This window comes from Mchenga conophoros, linkage group LG10, assembly GCF_057382185.1.
Source record: "Mchenga conophoros isolate Kocher_MC1m ecotype Shallow Benthic linkage group LG10, M_conophoros_male_GT1.1, whole genome shotgun sequence".
Lineage (NCBI taxonomy): Eukaryota > Metazoa > Chordata > Actinopteri > Cichliformes > Cichlidae > Mchenga > Mchenga conophoros.
The window spans coordinates 918,042-938,370 of NC_140535.1; the positions used below are offsets into that span (position 1 = coordinate 918,042).

Here is a 20,329-nt window from a genome sequence, read left to right on the forward strand (position 1 = left end):
CTTACCTTTGTTCTCATCCTGGTTGCAAATGGAATGCAAGTGTCAACCAAGAAAGGACAGTCCTGTTTCATCCTTTAACCAGCCACGACCTGCCCATAAGTACACCTCTCCACTCACAACAATATTACATGGGACAAATGCATCCGATCCTGTACAGGCAGCACAACCCATCATAATGACTAAGGCAAGATGTGCATATTGCTGCTCACCTGAACATCACATTAGTAAGTGTCCCGAGTTCATTCAGAAGACAAAGGATGAGAAAATAAACTGGATAAAAGCAAACAAACGGTGCTGGCGTTGTGCTAGGACTCATCAGGCCGCAAAGTGTGACCTGAGGAAAGCATGTGCCACCTGTATGGGACTACATCTACAGATCCTATGTGATGTAAATAAGAGATCTAAAACTGAAACTAATCCTGTAGTGAGGACATTACACTTTGATAGATCTAGTGATTGTCCCAGTGTCCTTTTAAAGGTTGTGAAAGTGCTCCTGCGAAATGGCAAAAGAACTCTTGAAACATATGCAGTACTTGATGATGGCTCCCAGCGTACCATTCTTCTAACATCAGCTGCACAGCATCTCAATCTAACTGGGGAAGCAGAGAGATTATCACTTAGAACGGTCCGTCAAGAAGTTGAAACTATTCAAGGGTCTTCCGTAAGTTTCAAAATCTCACCCATCGCACATCCAGAGAAAACATACACAATTAATAATGCCTTCGCTACAAGTCACTTAGCACTTTCAGACCACACCTACCCCGTATCCTCTCTTCAACGGAGATACAAGCATCTTCAAGGTATCCCATTAACCTTTACTAACAAAGCAGCTCCACTACTGCTCATAGGCTCTGATCATACCCACCTTATTACGCCTATTGCACCAGTTAGACATGGACCATTTGGATCTCCTGCAGCAGTCAAAACCCGCTTAGGATGGACACTCCAAGGTCCAATCACAGACTTCCAACCCCAGAGCAGTTCCACGCATGCCCAATGTTTATTCACATCTTCCAGTTCAGGTTCAGGAGAACCGCTCCAGCACATCCTTGTGTCCGCTGATGGCTCTGAATTCATTCAGCCACTTCATACTCTACCATCAGCAGTACCTATGTCGTCACCGGCAGTGCCACTATCACCAGTTCCACCGCCTGTGGCTGCCATTCCGCCAGTGGTCAGGGTGCTGCCTGCTCCTGCATCACCTGGTCCTGCCTCTGCCAAGCCCCGTACATTGCCCCCAGCACCTGCAAAACTGCCCAACGGTCTGCAGGTCTGGGCCTGCCGCTGCATCCCACGCGGTTGGCATTTGGACCTGCTTTGCCGCCACCGCTGGCTACATGGTCGGCCCCCTGAACTGTCTGGCCTGCATTGTCGACCTCTAGGTCGACCCCCTGAACTTATAGTAGACCTGTAGCATGTCTGATTCCTCTGCCCCCGCTTTGAGAAAAGGAGCATCTCTAATCCTTTGAACATATTTCTCAGTAGAAATATGGGAGCGGCTGTTGTAAAGGCTCACCTTCTAGCACATTCACTTCACCAGATGCACCTTGTTTCTTTTCCTCACCTTTGATTGGGTGTGGTGCTTGGCCTTAATTGCACTCACCTACCCCTCACTCTTTCTTCACTCCCACATGGGGCGGCAGCTGAGAGAGAGCAGTCCATGTGTGTCTTTCTTTCCTTTACCCGTTATACAATAAAACGACAAAACCTGCAAATGATGACTGCTTATTCTCATTCTAATCCGATGAGCCCATGATGATGACTACTGAAACCCTGAACCTTCCTTCCTCCAAAACAATCGTTGTCCGGTCTTCTTCCTCTAGCCCCCCACCCCGCCCGGAACAGGATTTTCCAGAGGCTTAATATCCAAGTGTCTTCAGGCAATATACTGAACCCTGGGTTTCCCCTAATGTGTGTGTGCGCGCGCGCGTTTGTGTGCGTGTGAGTGTGTGTGTTATTAGGTGAGGCTTGTTGGCATTATATGCGTACCAGTCGAGTGTTCCTCTCATGTGGCTGATGTGATCACACACAGATCTATTTCTTGACTCTTCATTTGTCTCCAGCACCTTACACTGCTGAGCTCTCCTCTCCAGATGAAGTGGCAGGAAATGTGCAAAGTGGACGCAGCATGTTGCTTTCATGGGACCTCAAAACTTCCTGTATCTCAGACATAACAGGCCATTATGGAAGTCATCATAGTGACACTACTGTAGTGTTGTCGGTTCATTCACAGCATAAACGGACTGGTTCTCTTTGAGATTGCATTTAGATTAGTTTAGTAAAAATGCCAGTGCAGCAACTGCACCATTCAGCTGTACTGTAAACAGGAGTTTGTGATGATGCACACACAGATTTACACTTGATGTGCACAAATTCACCAAAACTGAATCAAAGATCATTTAATCTTTAATCTCCTAGATAAAAGGTCAGTCTTAATTATTTATGACCACTTTATAACACTCCCTTTCTTCCTTCACCCTCCTGTACCATCACAATATTATGAAGGTCATTTCTGTTCTCAGTCCTTTAGCCCACGGGTTCTTGTGTGACAGAAGCAGATATATTAAGTAAAAGGGGTGAAGAGACACCGTTAAGCTGCTGTTGGTGCCAAAAGCCATCTGAAGATTATTAAGCAAATGGCTCTCTGTTGGATCCATACTCTCAACATCCTATTAAACAACTCAAGTCTGCAGGTTGCTGGGGTCAAAAGGAAGCGCTCCCTTTTTGTATTAAGTGTGTGACACACATGTACAGCCTCGTCGGTGGACACGCACACACAGTTCAGACCATTAAAGCGCTGTGATGACTCTTCAGAAGGCAGATTTTAAACTGAAGGAAACAAAACCAAAAGAAAAATGACACTTAGCTGCGTGTGGCTTCATTTAAGCACCAAAGTCACTCAGTCTGCTTCGTGTGATCGGTAAATGAACCGGTTTTTTTCTCCTCTCAGGAGCTCAGTCTGGGTAGAGCTTTTTTTCTCCTCCTCTCTTGTGTATTTCATAGTTTTTCTCTGACCTGTCTTCCCAATGTGATGTTTGTACAATGTGTGTATAGTCGGTTACATGTACATGTAATGATGCAAGTGACAACTGAAGGCATAATCAATCAATCAAAGCGTTTTATACAGCATGTCTCATTCACCCATTCACACAGGCACGATATTCTGCACTTAAGTGCTTTCACACACATTCATTGGAGAGCAACTTTGGGTTTAGTTCCTTGCTCAAGGATATTTGGCATGCAGCCTGGACCTGCCAGGGATCGAACCACTGATTAGCAGATGACCTGCTCTACCTCCTACAGCCAGCCTGTCTGCACGAACGCTAGCTGCTCGTTCAGGACCTATTAGGACTGAAAGGTTTTACACTAGCTCCAGTAAACTAGGCCCTGTTTACTGGTACTCAATCAAGCCCATCATTGCCATAGTCATGAAATCCTCAGCTGGCAAAAGTAAAATACGGACACTGGGCACTCCTCCTTCACAGAGGTGTGTGTCAATGATTGTTAGCAAAGAAACCAATAACTTCATAAATATCAAGATCATTTTTAAAGCTCTTAGAAAGCTGAAAAATAGGAGTTGTACAAAAATATTTGTGCTTCTCCAAAATGTCCATGTGAAAGTAATAATGGATTGGATTTATATAGCGCTTTTCAAGGCACCCAAAGCGCTTTACAATACCACTATTCATTCACACACTGGTGGAGGCAGCTACAGGTGTAGCCACAGCTGCCCTGGGGCAGACTGACAGAAGCGAGGCTGCCATATCGCACCATCGGCCCCTCTGGCCAACACCAGTAGGCGATAGGGTAAAGTGTCTTGCCCAAGGACACAACGACCAGGACAGAGAGCCCGGGGATCGAACTGGCGACCATCCGGTTACAGATACGCTTCCCAACCCCCTGAGCCACGGTAACCAAAGTAACCAAAAGGAGAAACTGCACATGATGCAGCAGCCTGAACATGTTGTCCTGTGCCTCCACTCTGCACCAGTCTTCAGCAAGCATAACACAACACAAGTCAAATTAATGAGAATACAGTGTAAAAAAAAGTCTGAATACTGTGTTTGAACAGGAAGGGCAGCAATGACCACTCACATTTGTGTTGAGGTGGCAACAGAATATCCACTGGAAAACTTAGTTTCACTTAAAAACGTCTTTAAATTTAGGAGCGCTGAACTTTGTTATGGACAGATTGTCAATGACCACATAAAGAAACAGGAAGAACTGATTTGAAAAAATGTTTTTTTTTTAAAATAGCTTTATTAATGTAATTTTGATAAATTACAAATGTTACTGACATGCTGGTGTAAAGCAGGTTGATAGTGTGGTACAGTCTGGAATGAAAGTGTTTGGCTAAATTAGCAGTATGCAGTACAAAGTTAGCTCCGGTCAGTAACAGGTTAACTAAACACACCATCAGGAAACAGGAACAAACCAGTCTCTTTCCAAAGCTATACCAGTCCTTGTTTGAATAATATAATATTACAAACCCAGCTTATTACGCTTGACTTTAATTTGATTGCTTTCACAGAAAATTATTGTTTATAAAAAAAAAAAGTGCAAAGGATGAAAAAACACAAGCAGACAAACATTAATATTTAGGGTTAAAATGCTGAACACCAGAATACTTATAATAATAATTTTTGGCAAATGTTTTTAGGTTTTTGGTCGTCATTATTCAGCCTTAGAATGAGTGTTATCATAAACAAACCAACGTGATTCGATTTATATGAGTAAACCTAACCCTAACCCTGAAACAAGCCCCTGTTAGAAGACAGCTGTTAACAGTGAAATCAAATATCAAGTCTTCTGATCTGTCACAGATTTGAGTTTTGATAGTGTTTCATCCTGTGTTGGTCGTTAACTTATCATATTTTGAGTTTTAATGAATAATTTCAGCTATGCAATAAATATATGAAAATTCACAACACGTCTGCTATGCAGTATTCATGGCAGCACAAGCAAACACAGCACAGCTAAAACACAGGCAGACTAAAAACATCAAACTTTACCAGTTTGACAACAAGTTCAAGAGTTACAGAAAATGAAGGTGAACAATGAAATGAGCTGAAGACTAAACTGTTCCCATGGAACCATGGCTGACTGTGACCTACACCCGTTTCCACACCTTGGCTCGTGTGATTAGGTAGGGGGTCCATTGCCCCTCTTGGGGGGGACACTCCCACAGGGCTTAAATCTGTGACTCTCCACAATTTGACCCTAGAACTGAAGAAGCTTCTCGGATGAGAGGTGAAACGTCTTCAAGCAACTTAAAGAAGTCCAGAGGCTTTTCTTTCCGAGCTCCGTAGACTACGATGACCTGGATGACTGAGGCTTCACAGACATGTTCCCATGGAAGTGACACATGGACAAACACACCTGCTATGAAATGACTGAAGTAACAGTAGTAATATTTGCATTTCAAATATTCTGATCACATGATTCAGACATTATTCCATCTTTAAGTCCTAAGTTTAGGTTACGATCAAATCATTCATTCATTTATTCAGTAGAAAGTAAATAAAATACTTTCAAACGCTGCATTACTACATATGCTTTACAGAAAAGTTCTAAACCTGTTTTAACATGATGTAATCAGCTGCAGTGTCAGAGCTATGTGTGCAGACACGGATAAAGCCTGCTTCTCTTTCTGGGTCACCTCTCATTCGTGATGATGACAGATGTGCCAGTGCGGTGTGGGGTCTCTCTGTGGCTCTCAGGAGATGAGCTGGAGCTGGGACTCTGGCTAGTACAGTTGTAAGACACCATCTCTTTACCTTGGTAACAATGGCCATCTGTTATATTGCTCAGTGAGGCAAAAGGGGAGGCCTTAATAGGACCAGGTTTGCCCAAGACTTGATGAAAGTTTAAAGACATATATGGAGCTCCTATACCTGTCAGCATTCTTGTGTCGTCTGCAGATCTGGACTGTGGCTCCGTGGCAGCTCCAAACTGCTGCTGGTCGTCAGCAGGTTGATGATATTCTGCAGCAATGTGACTGTAAGGGGTCTCCATCATACAGAGCATCTTCTTCTGCTCAAGCACTATCTGCACAGGGAGCGACTGGCCTATGCCATGCAACAAGCCACCATGCTCACCTTTACCAAGTACCAGGCTGCTGAGCACAGGGCAAGCCAGGGCCCTGTCACCTTTTGCATAATGTTGCATGTCCTGGTTTAAAGCTTTACTCCCCTTTGCGGCATGAGGCTGGGCATGTGGACAAACTTTGCTATGGACGAGTGTGTAATGTTCACAGAATTCGTCCTTTAGCCTGCTGTTTGAAAGAGGGTTCATTCCACTGGGACAATCATCCTGGTACCTACGGTCAGCTGCCAGTACAGGCCCTATTAAAGAGAAGACATGTTCAGAAGTTGGCTTGCACCTTAATTAAAATGACATGAGCACTCTGCTGAATGGCTCCTAAGGAGTTTACAGTGTTATTCATAAGATGTCAGACTGTCAGTGTTTTAATGAATCCACCTATGATGTTATTGACAAATGCATGTTTTCCTGAGCTTGCATTCACTACTGCAGACTAAGCTTTAGTTTAACATTCTTCCATTCTGAAAACAACATGAATTGTGTGGATATGAATATGGACTTGCAAGTTAAAGCTACAGCTTTCTGTTGTTGGTGTGAGTGGCAATGCCATTGAAAGCCTATCTGTAACACTGCAGAGATCAAGAGGACCGAATGCATTTCAGAACAGCATCAGCTTTACAAGCTGGCTAACCTGGAAAACACAGAACAATTCAGAAAAACACCAGACTACAAAAAATGATTCTATTGGCTTCAATATGGACTTCCTACTTGTGTTTGTGTAGTCTGGCATTTGTTCAGAACCAGAACTCCAGACCCTCAGTCCTCACTGGACCATTATATTTCAAGCAGCTTGTGAAGCCCAACTCCTTTACCACTGCTTTCACCAGTTGCCTCTTCAGGAGAAACTTAACTGCTGTTTCCCTGTGTACAGATTGTTCTGCATAGAGCCAGCAAGCTATTTTGTGTTCTTGGGAGACCTGTTTGTGGGCACCTTTGCCATCAAGCTGCCTCTTCTAAGCCTGGACATGAAGGAAAAATACATACTTCTAGCTGCTGGGCTCACTCACCCGTCTTCCTGACCTCACAGCGCAGGCTTTTTCTTTTTGGAAAAAAAAGATCTGAATGACAAAATTCATCAACCACTGGGAGGTGGCACGAGCATTCTTTATCCCAAACGGTAGCACTTTAAACTGGTATAAGATATCATAAGCCACAAATGCTGACATCTCACAAACACGTTCTGTCAGTGGTACCTAACAGTACCCTTTCAAAAGATCAACCTTACGTACTTAGCCCTACCCACTTGGTCAATGCAGTCTTCCAGCCGAAGTATGGGGAAAGCATCTGAATTCGTGACATGACTGACCTTCCTAAAATTCACCTTCCAAAAATGATCTGATCATCTGCTGGTTATTAATATCTTGTTAAATGGCATGAGTCACTGTGAATTAGTCACCACCAGCACTGTGTGTGTGTGTGTGTGTCTGAGCATTTTAGTTCATGTTATTTGTTCAGTTAAATGTTTGCATGCTCTCTGTCTTTTGTTCATCTGTTCTGTGACAGAGGGGAGGTCAGATGAATTTGTGTAAATATCCCTCCTTAGCAGCTAACAGTACAGGTGAGCTCCACGCCCCATCTGCTGGCTCAATCACACCAATCTGGAGCATGTAAAGCACTTCCTCCTTCGCCACCTTCCATTTGTGAGGGGACAGATGATGCGTGTTGTTTGATTGGGACTGCCTCTCCCACATCCACATCATCAACAATCCTATCAGATATTCCAGGCACATCCTGAAATAGCTCAGAATAGCAGTCAACTACCTCCTGCCTCTGGAGCTGCTCTGGCCTCTGTGTTATATAGTCTGGCATTAACAACCTCAGACCCACATAGCAAGCAGGTCTGGCCCAGATTGGTGTCATGGCAGAGTGTATGTCAACCAGATGTGCGCCATGTCTGACAATGATGGCGCTATTTATGTTCCTTTTTTCCTATTTTAGTTAGAAGACCCAAATGCCATGTTGCAATACTATACTGTTATGGCAGCCAACGTTTCAAATGCAGATTTGACAGGTTTGTGAGTGTACACTTTATCCAAAACCTAGTGACGGTTTACTCATGTTTGCCAGTGAGTGGCTGTAGCTCAGGAGGTAGAGCAGGTCACCTACTGATTGGAAGCTTATTGGTTCGATCCCTGGCTCCAACAAGGTCCAACAAAGTCAACCATTATGTGAGCAAAAGGCTCATCCTCAACTGGAAAAAGTTGTAATGGTGTTACTGGGTTAGATACACTTGGCTCTTCGACAACCTGACAAACATGGCAGCGGCACCAAAATAATTTCATATCCTTCCACATACTAGGCCAATATAGGTGTTGGCTAAGTTTCTCCAAGGTTTTCTTTGCAGCCATGTGTCCAAACAATGACGCATGCACCAACTGCAAAACCTCCTGGCGACAACACTTTGGCAAAACGACTTGTTCTGTTGTGGCCCGGTCCTCATCAGCTGGCCTAGAAGGAGGCCTCCACTTCCTGAACAATGTGTCATTGTGAAAATAGTAACACTTTGGCACATCTTTAGCCTCCTGCACTTACTGCTGACCTCATAGCATGTTCCAGGGAAGGATTATTCTGCTGCTTCTGCGCCAGAGACTCCCAATTCAGAGGGTCCTCCTCATGTTTTACTCACATGACCTGTTTATCTCTTCTGACAGCTGTGAAGAGCACCCATTCCTGGGTCATCACCTATACCACCACATGCTTTATTCCCATCAACAGATTGCACATCACAGCCATTCCAAGTGCTTAATAGGGAATCAGAGAGGTTAGTAAAAGAGTGGTTCACAGGGGGGCCACACATGCAGGAAAAACTTCAGGAAACTCCAGCTCTCTTGTCTTGGGGGAATCCACTGCGTAATCACTGACAGACAGAGCAACTTTAACCCAGGCCACATCATTGGCCATAATCAAATCGATAGATCTAAAGGAGAGATTTGTGACTCTGCTGCATTACAAAGCCTGTAACCAGCTCAGATCTCAGGAAAAGCTTGTATACCTGCAGGATCTCATGACCCCTCCTACACCTCGCACAGTGGTGAACTGTGGGAGACAGTGGCCTCAGACATAAATCCATCATATCCCTGTAGTTCATTGAGAGACTCCCGAGCTATTGTTACAGACCTACCGGCCTGGTATTATTTTGCCTTCTTGGTAACCAGGGCACTGATTTTTCTTGTGACCTAATTTATGGCGCCAATAACAACGAGGCTCTGCAGGAGAATTCTGGCTCCTACTTTGGAATAGAGCTGATCCACTGGGCTGTTGTATCAAACTCTTTTCTTGTCCTGACGGGTGCCAGGTCCTGCTTCCACCCTGACCATATGGACCATCCTCACTCCTATCCTCATTAACTCTCCTCCTCCCCAGACTGACTCCCACCTTAAATCCATGGGCAACTTCATAACAATCGTCCAACTCTGTGGCCTCCGGGGGCTCACAACATCACATTCATTGAGATAAAAGTCAACCTCCCTGGGAGCACTCACTTTAAATTGCTCCAACAACATTAGGTCCTTCAACTTATGATGATGACCAAAAGCCTGAGATGAATTTATCCAACAATGCAAAGCAACTTCCTGTCTATGCCACATATCCAAATAAGACTCACTTGGTTGTCTCCCCAGCTCACGTCACTGCCAGCGGTAAGTTTACGGAACACCTACCATAAGAAGGCGTCATATTTCAAAAGTGGCATCTAGCGCTGCTACTGCTCTGAACCATCAAAGCCCACTTGTCTTCAGGCCACCCACTATCTATAGCAACTTTTTCAAACATCTCAAAAAACACATCAACAGCATCTTCATCAAATGAAGGCATAAAAACACGAGCTCTATTCAGATCGAATCTATCATCACCTTGGCTTCCTTAGCTTTGTTCACCTCTCATTTACCTAATCTCTCCAGGCAAGTCCCTTCCCTCTTTTAACTCTTTCCCTCCTTTTGCTCCATTATTTGCTGTCACTTTTCTCCTCCACCAATTTTCTACATTGCCTTTGCTCTAACCGCACTTCTGGCCGCAAAACCTCCATTAGGTGCAGCGCAATTGCAGGTTTAGCCAGACCTTCCTCCAGCGAAACCTCCTCTTCTCCTGCCAGATCGATCAATTCATCCTTCTTCAACCTCCTGAACTGCTCGCTATGTCCACCTGTTCCTGATGTCCTCGTTTATAGCCACTATTTAAGGTAGCATCAGTCCTCGCTGGACCATTATATTTCAAACAGCTAGTGACGCCTGGCTCCTTTACCACTGTTTTTGCCACTTGCCTGTGAGAGAGAAACTTGCCCGGTTCCCTGTGTACAGATTGTATTGGAGAGATCCTTGCTAGAGAGCGATGAGCTATTGTGTTCTTGGGAGAACATCTTTGTGGAATTGAATTTTTTTTATCACTGTAAATAAAATCACTGAGCTGTAAAAGTGAGTCCTGCCTGCCCAGTGATCCTTGACGCCCAGGCTGCTTCCACCACAAATGGTTTAGTGTTAGGTCCCCACAGTGGCAATTCTACTGAGGTGGTTTTAACAGAAGTGGGGTTGGGTGAGAGTAGTTAAAATATGGTAAAACAAAATCTAGAATATGGAATGTCAGAATGAGATTTAATCATAGAAACCTAGACTATAAATCAAATTAAATAAAAACGTAACCTTTGTATTTGTTGGCTGCTGTGGAGTTGCTGATGTTCCATCCATCAGCCCCTTTACTATGCAGGGAGCCGATGATTTGTTGAGATAGCTGAGAGGAGGGAACTGAGCTGGGCAGCTGGCTCTGAACGTTCAGATGCTGATGATGGGATGGGTAATGGAGAGTCAGATTGTAAGTGGGGCTGCAGGACACCTGAACTCCTTCAGGTCTCAGGTTGGTTCTCGTCTCCTTGCAAGGGGTCATTGGGTACAGGGATCTGTCTTTCAACATCCCCTTTTGTGACGAGCAGTATGAGAGGTCCGGCTGGAAGAGGCGAGGAGCCTTCTGATGTTCATAAAAAATACAGGGATGGTTACTATCTTAGGATAACACTTTATTTCAGTATTTATCAAAGTAGCTCTGTAAGACAATAAAATATTTGATTATCTTTTTCCTACTAGATCCCTTGTAAGCCAAAAATGGTTTGAATTGTTCTTTGTTCGCTGTAATCATCAGGGTCAAAGCTCTTCTGAGTAAAATTCAGCAGAAGCTTAAATGACATCTCAACTTATTCACTGTCGGCGGGTAAAACATTCTGTGTTAGTTCAGAAAGTATTCAGCACTTCATGTGCTTCAGTGTTTGTCATATTCTAAAACTGAATCCTTATTCTAAAAATTCATTTTTCATCTCAAGATTCTACACACAATACCCCATAATGACAACGTTAAAGAAATTGCTTCAAAGTCTTGCAAATTTAGTAAAATTAAAGAACAAAAACATAACACGTATATTATGTACCTGTTGTACATCTTGTTTCCACTGTTCATCTATCAAATGTTTCTACAACTTGATCAGAGTCTACTTGTGGTAAATTCAGTTGATTGGACATTACATGTAATTGGATTGGAAAGTACATGTAACACATTTTAATAGTTGGGATACAGATTTGAATATTTTCATGTGTACTGGACCACTGAACTTGCATTTCTTCACAACCTTAAAATCTCAACATGAATAATCACTTACATATATAATAAAAAAAACCAATTACATCAACAAAAAAATAAACAGAATACACCCCCAGCGGATGTGATTCAGCCCACATCTCTAAGTTGTGTGAGTCCAGCAATAAAATCTCTTCTTGTAGAATGTGCAAAGGAGCAGTGAAGTGCAACTCTGTCCTGGGACTTAAGTATAATTTGTAAAGTTCATGGCTTGTCCAAAGAATTTCAGTTTCTTCTCAGATCAATCATCTCAACAAATCCTGGAGGGGTGGCTCGCCATCTTTGGACTGGTACACCCAAAAAACCTGAGAAAAGTAAACAACAAAACGGGTTCTCCTGAACCCTCAAATAGGCGAGGGTGCGGCGTCATAGCACAACCAGAAGAATCCCAGCAATAATAAAACTCTCCTCCAACTAAACAACAGTTGCCTGGCAGCTTGTTTCCTCAGCAAAATCCGACTAAAGAGGCAACAACGTTTCTCACTCAGAGGACCTGACTTTTTTTCTCCCCCCTCTTCTTGATCTCCGTAGCTGCTTCAGGTAAAATGCAAGGAGGCAGTACTCCCAAACTGTGTACTTTACAGACCATTGGGACATCATAAACACCGGCTCTTCAGTTATTTAAAAAATAATTTTACTTAATTAAACTTGATAATGAAAAAAAAGTCAACCTCAATGATAATGCACTGAAACCCTTAGTAACTAGGGTTACACCCACACCTGTCTATGTAAGGTCCCACAGTTGACAGTGCATGTCAGAGCACAAACCAAGCCATGAAGTCCAAGGAATTGTCTGTAGAACTCCAAGACAGGGTTGTACCGATGCAAGGGTCAGTCTGACAGAGCTCCGCTTGATCTGTGGAAAGAGGAGACCTTCCAGACAACCATTTCGGCGGCACTCCACCAATCAGGGCCTGTATGGTAGAGTGGTCAAGGTGGCCATTCCTCATTAAAAGGCCCATGACAGCTAACTTGGAGTTTGCTAAACAGCACTAGAAGATTGTCAGACCATAAGAAAAAACATTCTCTGGTCTGACACGACAAAGACTGAACTTTCTAGTGTCATGTCTGGAGAAACCAGGCTCCGCTCATCACAAATCCGTACAGTGAAACTTGGTGACAGCATCATGTTCTGGGAATTCTTTTCATCACCAGGAACTGGAAGACTGTAATATAACCACTGTGTGGCATGCAGCCAGGAAGTGGACCCCAAAGCAGGACTTGTCATAAGACAAGACTTAAATTTATAACAACTGGCAACTGACAGAGCAACAAAAACAATAGTGGAGCAAAATGATCAGAAACTGGGACTAGAGGTAGGCACAAACCTGGGTTTCTAAATATGAGGAAAACGAAATGCAGAAATAATACCTAAAACTCCAAATGCTGGGTCCCAGTCCCAGGATCAAGACTGAGATTAGTCAAGGTTGAGGGAAAGATGAATGCAGCAGTGTGCAGCAGTGAAGAGTTGCTGTAGCACAGCTGGTAAAGCAGGTCGCCTACTAATCAGAGGGTTGGTGGTTCAATTCCAGTCTGTATGCCAGACTAGGGCAAGATACTAACCCCAATTTAGAGTCTGAATGTGTGTGAATGTTAGGAGTACTGACATAGAAAAAAGTAATTGGGTAAATGGGTGATTAAGGCAAGTTGTGCTCGTAGTGGAAAAGTACTATATAAGAACCAGTCCAATTGTTATTTGCAAACATCCTTGATGCTTCAAGTACAGTCCCAATCAAAAGTTTAGGACCACTTGATAAATGGCAAAAACTCGTATTTTTAACATGGATCTTAGCAAGTTGTTAAGATCCAGCATTGCAAAATAATGGGCTACATACAACAGACCTTTGAGGTGGCAGAAATTATGGCTTATTTGAGGAGTTTCAGTCAGGTTTCAGAGCCCATCACAGCACAGAAACAGCTTTAGTGAAGGTTACAAATGATCTTCTTATGGCCTCTGACAGTGGACTCATCTCTGTGCTTGTGTTGCTAGACCTCAGTTTAGCACGATATTTTTTTTACATAGATTAGAGCAATTCAATTCTGTTCAGTTCAGTTTCTTTTATATATTCCCAAATCACAACAGCAGCCGCCTCAAGGTGCTCTATATTGTAAAGTACTGACTATGTATTTATACACCACTCTGCATTTAATCATTATTTATTATTAATCTCTGGCTCGCTTCCACACTGTGCCTTTTATCCCATTTTCCTCCCATCATCCCTAACTGGTCGTTTCAGATAGCCACCCCTCTTTAAACCTTGTTCTACTTGTGGTTTCTTCCTTTTAAGAGTTTTTCCTTCCCACTGTCGCCAGGTCCTGGGTCATAAAGGTCATCTCATTGTTGTGGTTTTCTCTGTATTATTGTAGAATCTTAACCTTCCAGTATAAAGTGCCTTGAGGTTACTGTTGTTGTGATTTGGTTCTATATACATAAAAATGGATTTAAGGGAATTTAATAACCTGCCCCAGAGCTTCCAACACAGCAATAACCTTAAGCACACAGCCAAGATAACAAAGAAGTGTCTTTGGGACAACTATGTGAATGTCCTGAAGTGGCCCTGCCACTGCACAGACTTGAACCTGAGTGAACATCTCTGGAGAGATCTGAAAATGGCACCAATGCTCTGCATCCAACCTAATGGAGCTTGACAGGTCCTGCAAAGAAGAATGGAAGAAACTCCCCCAAAATAGGTTTGCCAGACTTGTTACATCTCAAAAAGATATGAGTGTGTCATTGCTGCCACAGGTGTTTCAACAAAGTACTGAGCAAAAGCTATGAATACTCTTGTTCATCTGAATCTTTATTTGTTTATTAATTAATTTCTATTTGTGTTATTTCAGTTATTACATTATATGTAGTATAGTATGATGATGTATAAGGCAAGACAGGCAAGACAAAAAATAATATAGAGGCTATATTTAAAAATAAATAAATAAATACAATAAAAATATAACAAAAAATCCTCCAAACATACAGCACCTGGAACACAAAAATTAGAAAATACTCGGCTACCTATAGTGAGAGAGAGAGAGAGAGAGCGAGAGAGAGAGAGAGAGAGAGTGTGTGTGTGTGTGTGTGTGTGTGCGTGTGTGTGTGTGTGTGTGTGTGTGTGTGTGTGTGTGTGTGTGTGTGTGTGTGTGTGTGTCTTTATCACACATATAGTTGATAATGAGGGTGGGAAGCTGTAGTGATGCCCCCAAAAACCTGGAAGGAGAAAGAGATGGAACCAGGACAACTGTGCCATCCACGGCCCCCAAGAGTACCAAAGACTCAATGCCAAACATTTTCCGTACATAGGCTGTGAATACTTGTACATGTTATGGTTTTGTTCTTTTTATTTTTAAGAAATCTGCAAAAATTCAAAGCAAATGTTTTGGACTTTGTCAAAATGGGGTATTGTGTGTATTTTTTGAGGTCAAAACTAATTTAATCCATTGCAGAATAAGGCTGTATCATGACAAAATGTGGAAGAAGTAGAATGCTTTCCAGATGGTAAATGGCCTGTATTTGTATAGCGCCTTATAGCGCCCTAAGGACCCCAAAGCGTCATCCTGTCATCCACCCATTCATACACTGGTGATGGTAAGCTACATTGTAGCCACAGCCACCCTGGGGCACACTGACAGAGGCGAGGCTGCCGGACACTGGCACCACCAGGCCCTCTGACCACCACCAGTAGGCAACGGGTGAAGTGTCTTGCCCAAGGACACAACGACCGAGACTGTCCACTGTTGATATCCTCCTCTGCTCCCCTTCATGTGGGGTCCCACAGGGCTCCGATTTAACACCCTCACCCCAGCCCACCGCCTTTCACCCAGGGCAACTCCAGACTGAGACAGAGTCCAGCCCCTCTCAAAGAGACTGGTTCCAGAGCCCAAGCCATGCTTTGAGGTGAGCCCGACTATATCTAGTTGCTACCTCTCAACTTCACGCACTGACTCTGGCTCCCTCCCTGCAAGAGGGGACATTCCATGTTGGAACTGCTAGTCTTGGTAGCTACGGCATCTCCTGTGCATGATGGGCCAACAGGAGGATGGGCCCATGTTCCTTTTCGGGCTGTGCCCGGCCAAGCCTCATGGATTAAGGGCCAGCCACTAGACACTCAACCTCGGGCACCCTCCACAGGCCTGGCTCCAGGGCAGGGCACCAGTAACCATATTGCTGGCAGGGTGAACTGTTCCCTTGATCTTATACTCAGAGTGTTTTGAATAGTTCTTTATCTGGTCCTTCACCCAGGACCAATTTGCCATGGGAGACCGTACTGGGGGCAAAAGCCCCCCAACAACATAGCCGCCGGGATCCCTGGTACTCACAAACCCCTCCACCAAATCAAGGTAGCGATTCACAGAGGAGATTGGCAGACTGGGGTGGTGGTTCCCATCTTTGAGAAGGGGGACCCGAGGATGTGTTTCAACTATAGGGGAATCACAATCCTAACCCTCCCTGTAAAAGTCTTTGCCAGGGTGCTGGAAAAGAGAGTCCATCTCTTAGTCAAATCTCGGACACAGGAGGAACAATGCGGTTTTTGTCCTGGTCATGGAACACTGGACCAGCTCTTTGCCCTCTCAAGGATATCTGAGGGTGCATGGGAGTTTGCCCAAACAGTATACATGTGTTTTGTGGACTTGGAGAACTCATTTGACCATGTCCCTCAGAGTGTCCTATGGGAAATGCGGGAGTATGGGGTGTCTGGCCCAACAACTGTTGCAAGAGCTTGGTCCACATAGCTGGCATTAAGTCGGACCAACTTAGACGATGTACTCAGCCAGGCCTGCCCTTTGTCACAGATTATGTTCGCACTTTTTATGGACAGAATTTCTAGACGTAGCCAAGTGGCGGAAGGTTTTCATTTGGGTGGTCTCAGAATCTCATCTCTGCTTTTCGCAGATGATGTGGTTCTGTTGCTTCATCAGGTGATGGCCTCCAACTCGCACTGGAACAGGTGGAAGCTGACTGTGAAGCCGTGGGAATGAGAATCAGCACCTCCAAATCTGAGGCTAACGTCTTCAGTCAGAAAAGGATGGGTCAGGGAGGAGTTCCTGCCCCAATTGGAGAAGTTTAAGTATGTCAGGGTCTTCTCTTCTTAGGCTGCTGCTCCCACATTTCAGCCCTGGATAAGTGGAAGAAGATGGATGGATGGATAGATGGGAGAAGAAGAGCAGGAGATTGACAGATGGATTGGAGCTGCAACTGCACTGATGTGGCTATATCGGTCCATCGTGGTGAAGAGAGAGCTGAGTGTAAAAGCGAAGCTCTCAATTTACCGGTCGATTTACGTCTCTACCCTCACCTATGGTCACAAGCTGTAGGAAGTGACCGAAAGAACGAGTTCGTGGATAGAAGCAGCGGAAAGGCCTTCTCCAATGGGTGGGTGGCCCTGAGGAGTTCGGCCATCCGGCAGGGGCTCAGAATAGAGCTGCTGCTCCTCCACATCGAAAGGAGCCAGTTAAGGTGGTTCGGGCATCTGACAAGGATATCTCCTGGCCCCCTCTTGGGTGAGTCCCACTGGGAGGAGGCCGGGCAGCATGTCTCAGGACATGCTGGAGCGATTATATCTCTTGACTGGCCTGGGAATACCTTGGTTTTATCCCGGGCAAGCTGCAGGAGGTGGTCGGGGAGACGGAGGTCTGAGCTTCTCTGTTTAAGCTGCTGCCCCTGCCACCCGATAAGTGAAAGAAGATGTATGGATGTTCTATTTTTACGCTTGTATGAGCAGATATGTGTTGTTATTGTTTGTTTGTTTTTTACTGTGTCTTATATTTATTCTGCTGTAGACCACTTTGGTCCTTTCTGGTTGTTTTAAAGTGATTTAAAAGTAAAGTTGGTATGGTGGCTCACACAAACACAGTTTCCCTAGTTTTGTAGTTTGCAATATTAATATTTCTGTAATGAAACTGATATATTATTTTTTGCTATAAGAAAGGTGGGAAATATTTCATTTATTTCTATATTTCTCTGGAATCTTAATAATTTCTAGGTCACGTGGAAGTCCTACCTCAAGATAGGGAGCTTCTCTTAGTTTGGTCTTCATCTTGACTGCTTTGGTTCTGAATTGTCTGCTGTGGTCCAGAGAGGAAGTGAGACTTACACCACACTTAGTGACTTGACTCTGATCTTCAGATAACTGTAGTTCCTTGCTTTCAATGTCACTGTGTACAATAAAACAGGTATATAGTCTGCATTGTTTCATGCAGGTTTTACATTTTAGAAGGAGGCTGCTGACTCACGTGAGGACGTAGTTCACACTGACAATACAGTGAGGTCTGGATGAACGGCTGTTGTGGACAATGGTAGCGTAACTCTGCACCCATACCCAACCTCCATGCTTTGATAGCAAGCGGTAATACTTGGTGGTGACCTGACCCTTCACCAGCACTGTAGTAAACACAGAGATAAACTGGTCAAATCTCCCTATGTAATTATCTTTAGGTTAGTTCTTTTAATTTAGTTAGCATCTAAAATTATTATTTATTTGTCAGTAACCATGCACAACAACATTGTACCAGATTGAACTACTTTTCATCCTCAAGGCAAATACATACAACATTAATCAAGCTATAAATGCAAAATACAAATCAAAGACAATGTTTTAAACTCCTCACAAATGTTCACACATAAGTCACTCCATCCTCCCCCATAAATACCACTGAAAATATTTAAACTTACATAAATGATGAGCGTATCGTAGATGGAAAATGTCACAGGCATGAACGTGGTGGTAAAGAGTCTTGTCTATCAGGTCCTGAGGCTCGTAGCCTGTCAGCTCTGCCACCCTGACTCCCCAGAAAAGAATAACAGGTCAGGGCTGATTTGAACATTCATATGTGGAAGTGAATCATAATGTTCATTTAACAGCCCTAAAATGTTTTAAAATAGCTTTTTGTTAAGCTTATATACCAATGTTTTTTTAAAGTGAATATCGTTTAAATTGCTTAATGTATTATACCTGCATTAATCCTTATTACTAGATTTATCTTTACGTTGCTCATTTATTGTGACGATGAGTTTTAACAGGTGACAGAATATCATAATGTCATGGTTTTCCTTTATCTACCCACCTTCTCAACATGTCTCCTACCTCATGTCCAAAAAGATGAGCTTGAAGTCCAGGCTGGCTCTGAACATGAACATGTTACTATGGAGTTTGATCTCAGTGATACCACTGGGAGGCAGGGAGTGTCCAACTGCTACCAGGCCCATAGTCTGATAGCATGATTCATAGAGCACCATGTCCACCATGTACTGACGCACTTTCAGGTAGCCACTGCAGTGGATGACCTGGGAAACAACGGTAGGAAACAAACGTCAATGCATTCAAAAGGAGCTGGGACTTTTCCAAATCAAACTTCATTGTTTAACCAAGTAGCACTTTATGAAACAACTTTTATAGGATTAAATTTTGACAGTTAAACTATCATTTAACAAACCATAATGTTCAAATCACAGTCACATTCCACTGTGAAATGCAGCTTTCGTATTTGCGTGCATTTCATGTGGATCACATGCTCCTTTTTGTCGGATCTGATCTGGGCTCTAGAGAGGATGCTCAAGAAATATGTGTGCCACAGATGCACTGATTGTGCCCCTTTTAAGTTAACTTCTCAGACATACAGTATCTCAAAAATGAAATGTGTTCATTTAACAATTTAAAAACAACCCTCCTGTGCCGCTCCAATAGTAGTAGTAATAATGGTAATAAATATTTAATATTTTCAATATTTTAATATGTAAATATTTCAATTTTACTTCTATATTACTATAATATAAATTTTATAATATTTTTATAAAATGTAATTATTCAAATTATCAGAATAATATTGAAGTATAGAATTACAGCTTTAATTTAAGGGGTTAAATAAAATGATACATGCACTGGTACTGAAATAGCACTTTAATATAGCACCTCATCTAAATACACAAAGTGCTGTCTTACTACAAGCCTTATTCACACACACACACACACACACACACACACACACACACACACACACACACACACACACACACACACACACACACACAGGAAAGTGCTTTTAACCTAACACATGCCTCCTCCACGACTCCTCCCAGCTGCATACCCTTGGGAACTATACTGGAACCCGAGTTGCCCTTGATGCATCCATTGCAGTGTAAATGAGTGTCAGAATGTTTGACATTCATGCACTCCTTACATAGAAAACAGCAGCTTTTTGAATTAATGAGTAAGCTTATAATTAACTGTTTGTTTAGCATTTACATGCATGTGGACATTAGAGCACTTCGCTCTCGCTCTGCAGGCCTACTTGTTGTTCCTAGAGTATTTAAAAGTAGAATGGGAGGCAGAGCCTTCAGTTTTCAGGCCCCTCTTCTGTGGAACCAGCTTCCAGTTTGGATTCGGGAGACAGACACTATCTCTACTTTCAAGATTAGGCTTCAAACTTTCCTTTTTGCTAAAGCATATAGTTAGGGCTGGACCAGGTGACCCTGAATCCTCCCTTAGTTATGCATGTTTCGTATTCACTCACCTTTTTCACTCACTATGTATTTATACATCACACTGCATTTAATAATTCAGTATCATTAATCTGGCTCTTTTCTGCAGCATGTCTTTTGTCCAGTCTCCCTCCCCTC

The 20,329-nt window shown here is 43.3% G+C and overlaps 1 protein-coding gene across 1 annotated transcript in view; it reads right to left on the reverse strand.

The window, feature by feature from the left end:
- Window positions 1–5,655: 5,655 nt before the first annotated feature.
- The window catches only part of sim2 (SIM bHLH transcription factor 2), a 60,212-nt gene continuing 45,538 nt past the window's right edge, over window positions 5,656–20,329 (reverse strand). Inside the window, exons 6-11 of the mRNA XM_085288065.1 lie at window positions 18,798–18,997; window positions 18,386–18,492; window positions 17,947–18,094; window positions 17,715–17,868; window positions 10,737–11,058; window positions 5,656–6,344 (exon numbers count right to left, since the gene is read on the reverse strand). Coding sequence (XP_085144191.1) covers window positions 5,656–6,344; window positions 10,737–11,058; window positions 17,715–17,868; window positions 17,947–18,094; window positions 18,386–18,492; window positions 18,798–18,997 — 1,620 coding nt within the window. The remainder of the gene's footprint in view (window positions 6,345–10,736; window positions 11,059–17,714; window positions 17,869–17,946; window positions 18,095–18,385; window positions 18,493–18,797; window positions 18,998–20,329) is intronic.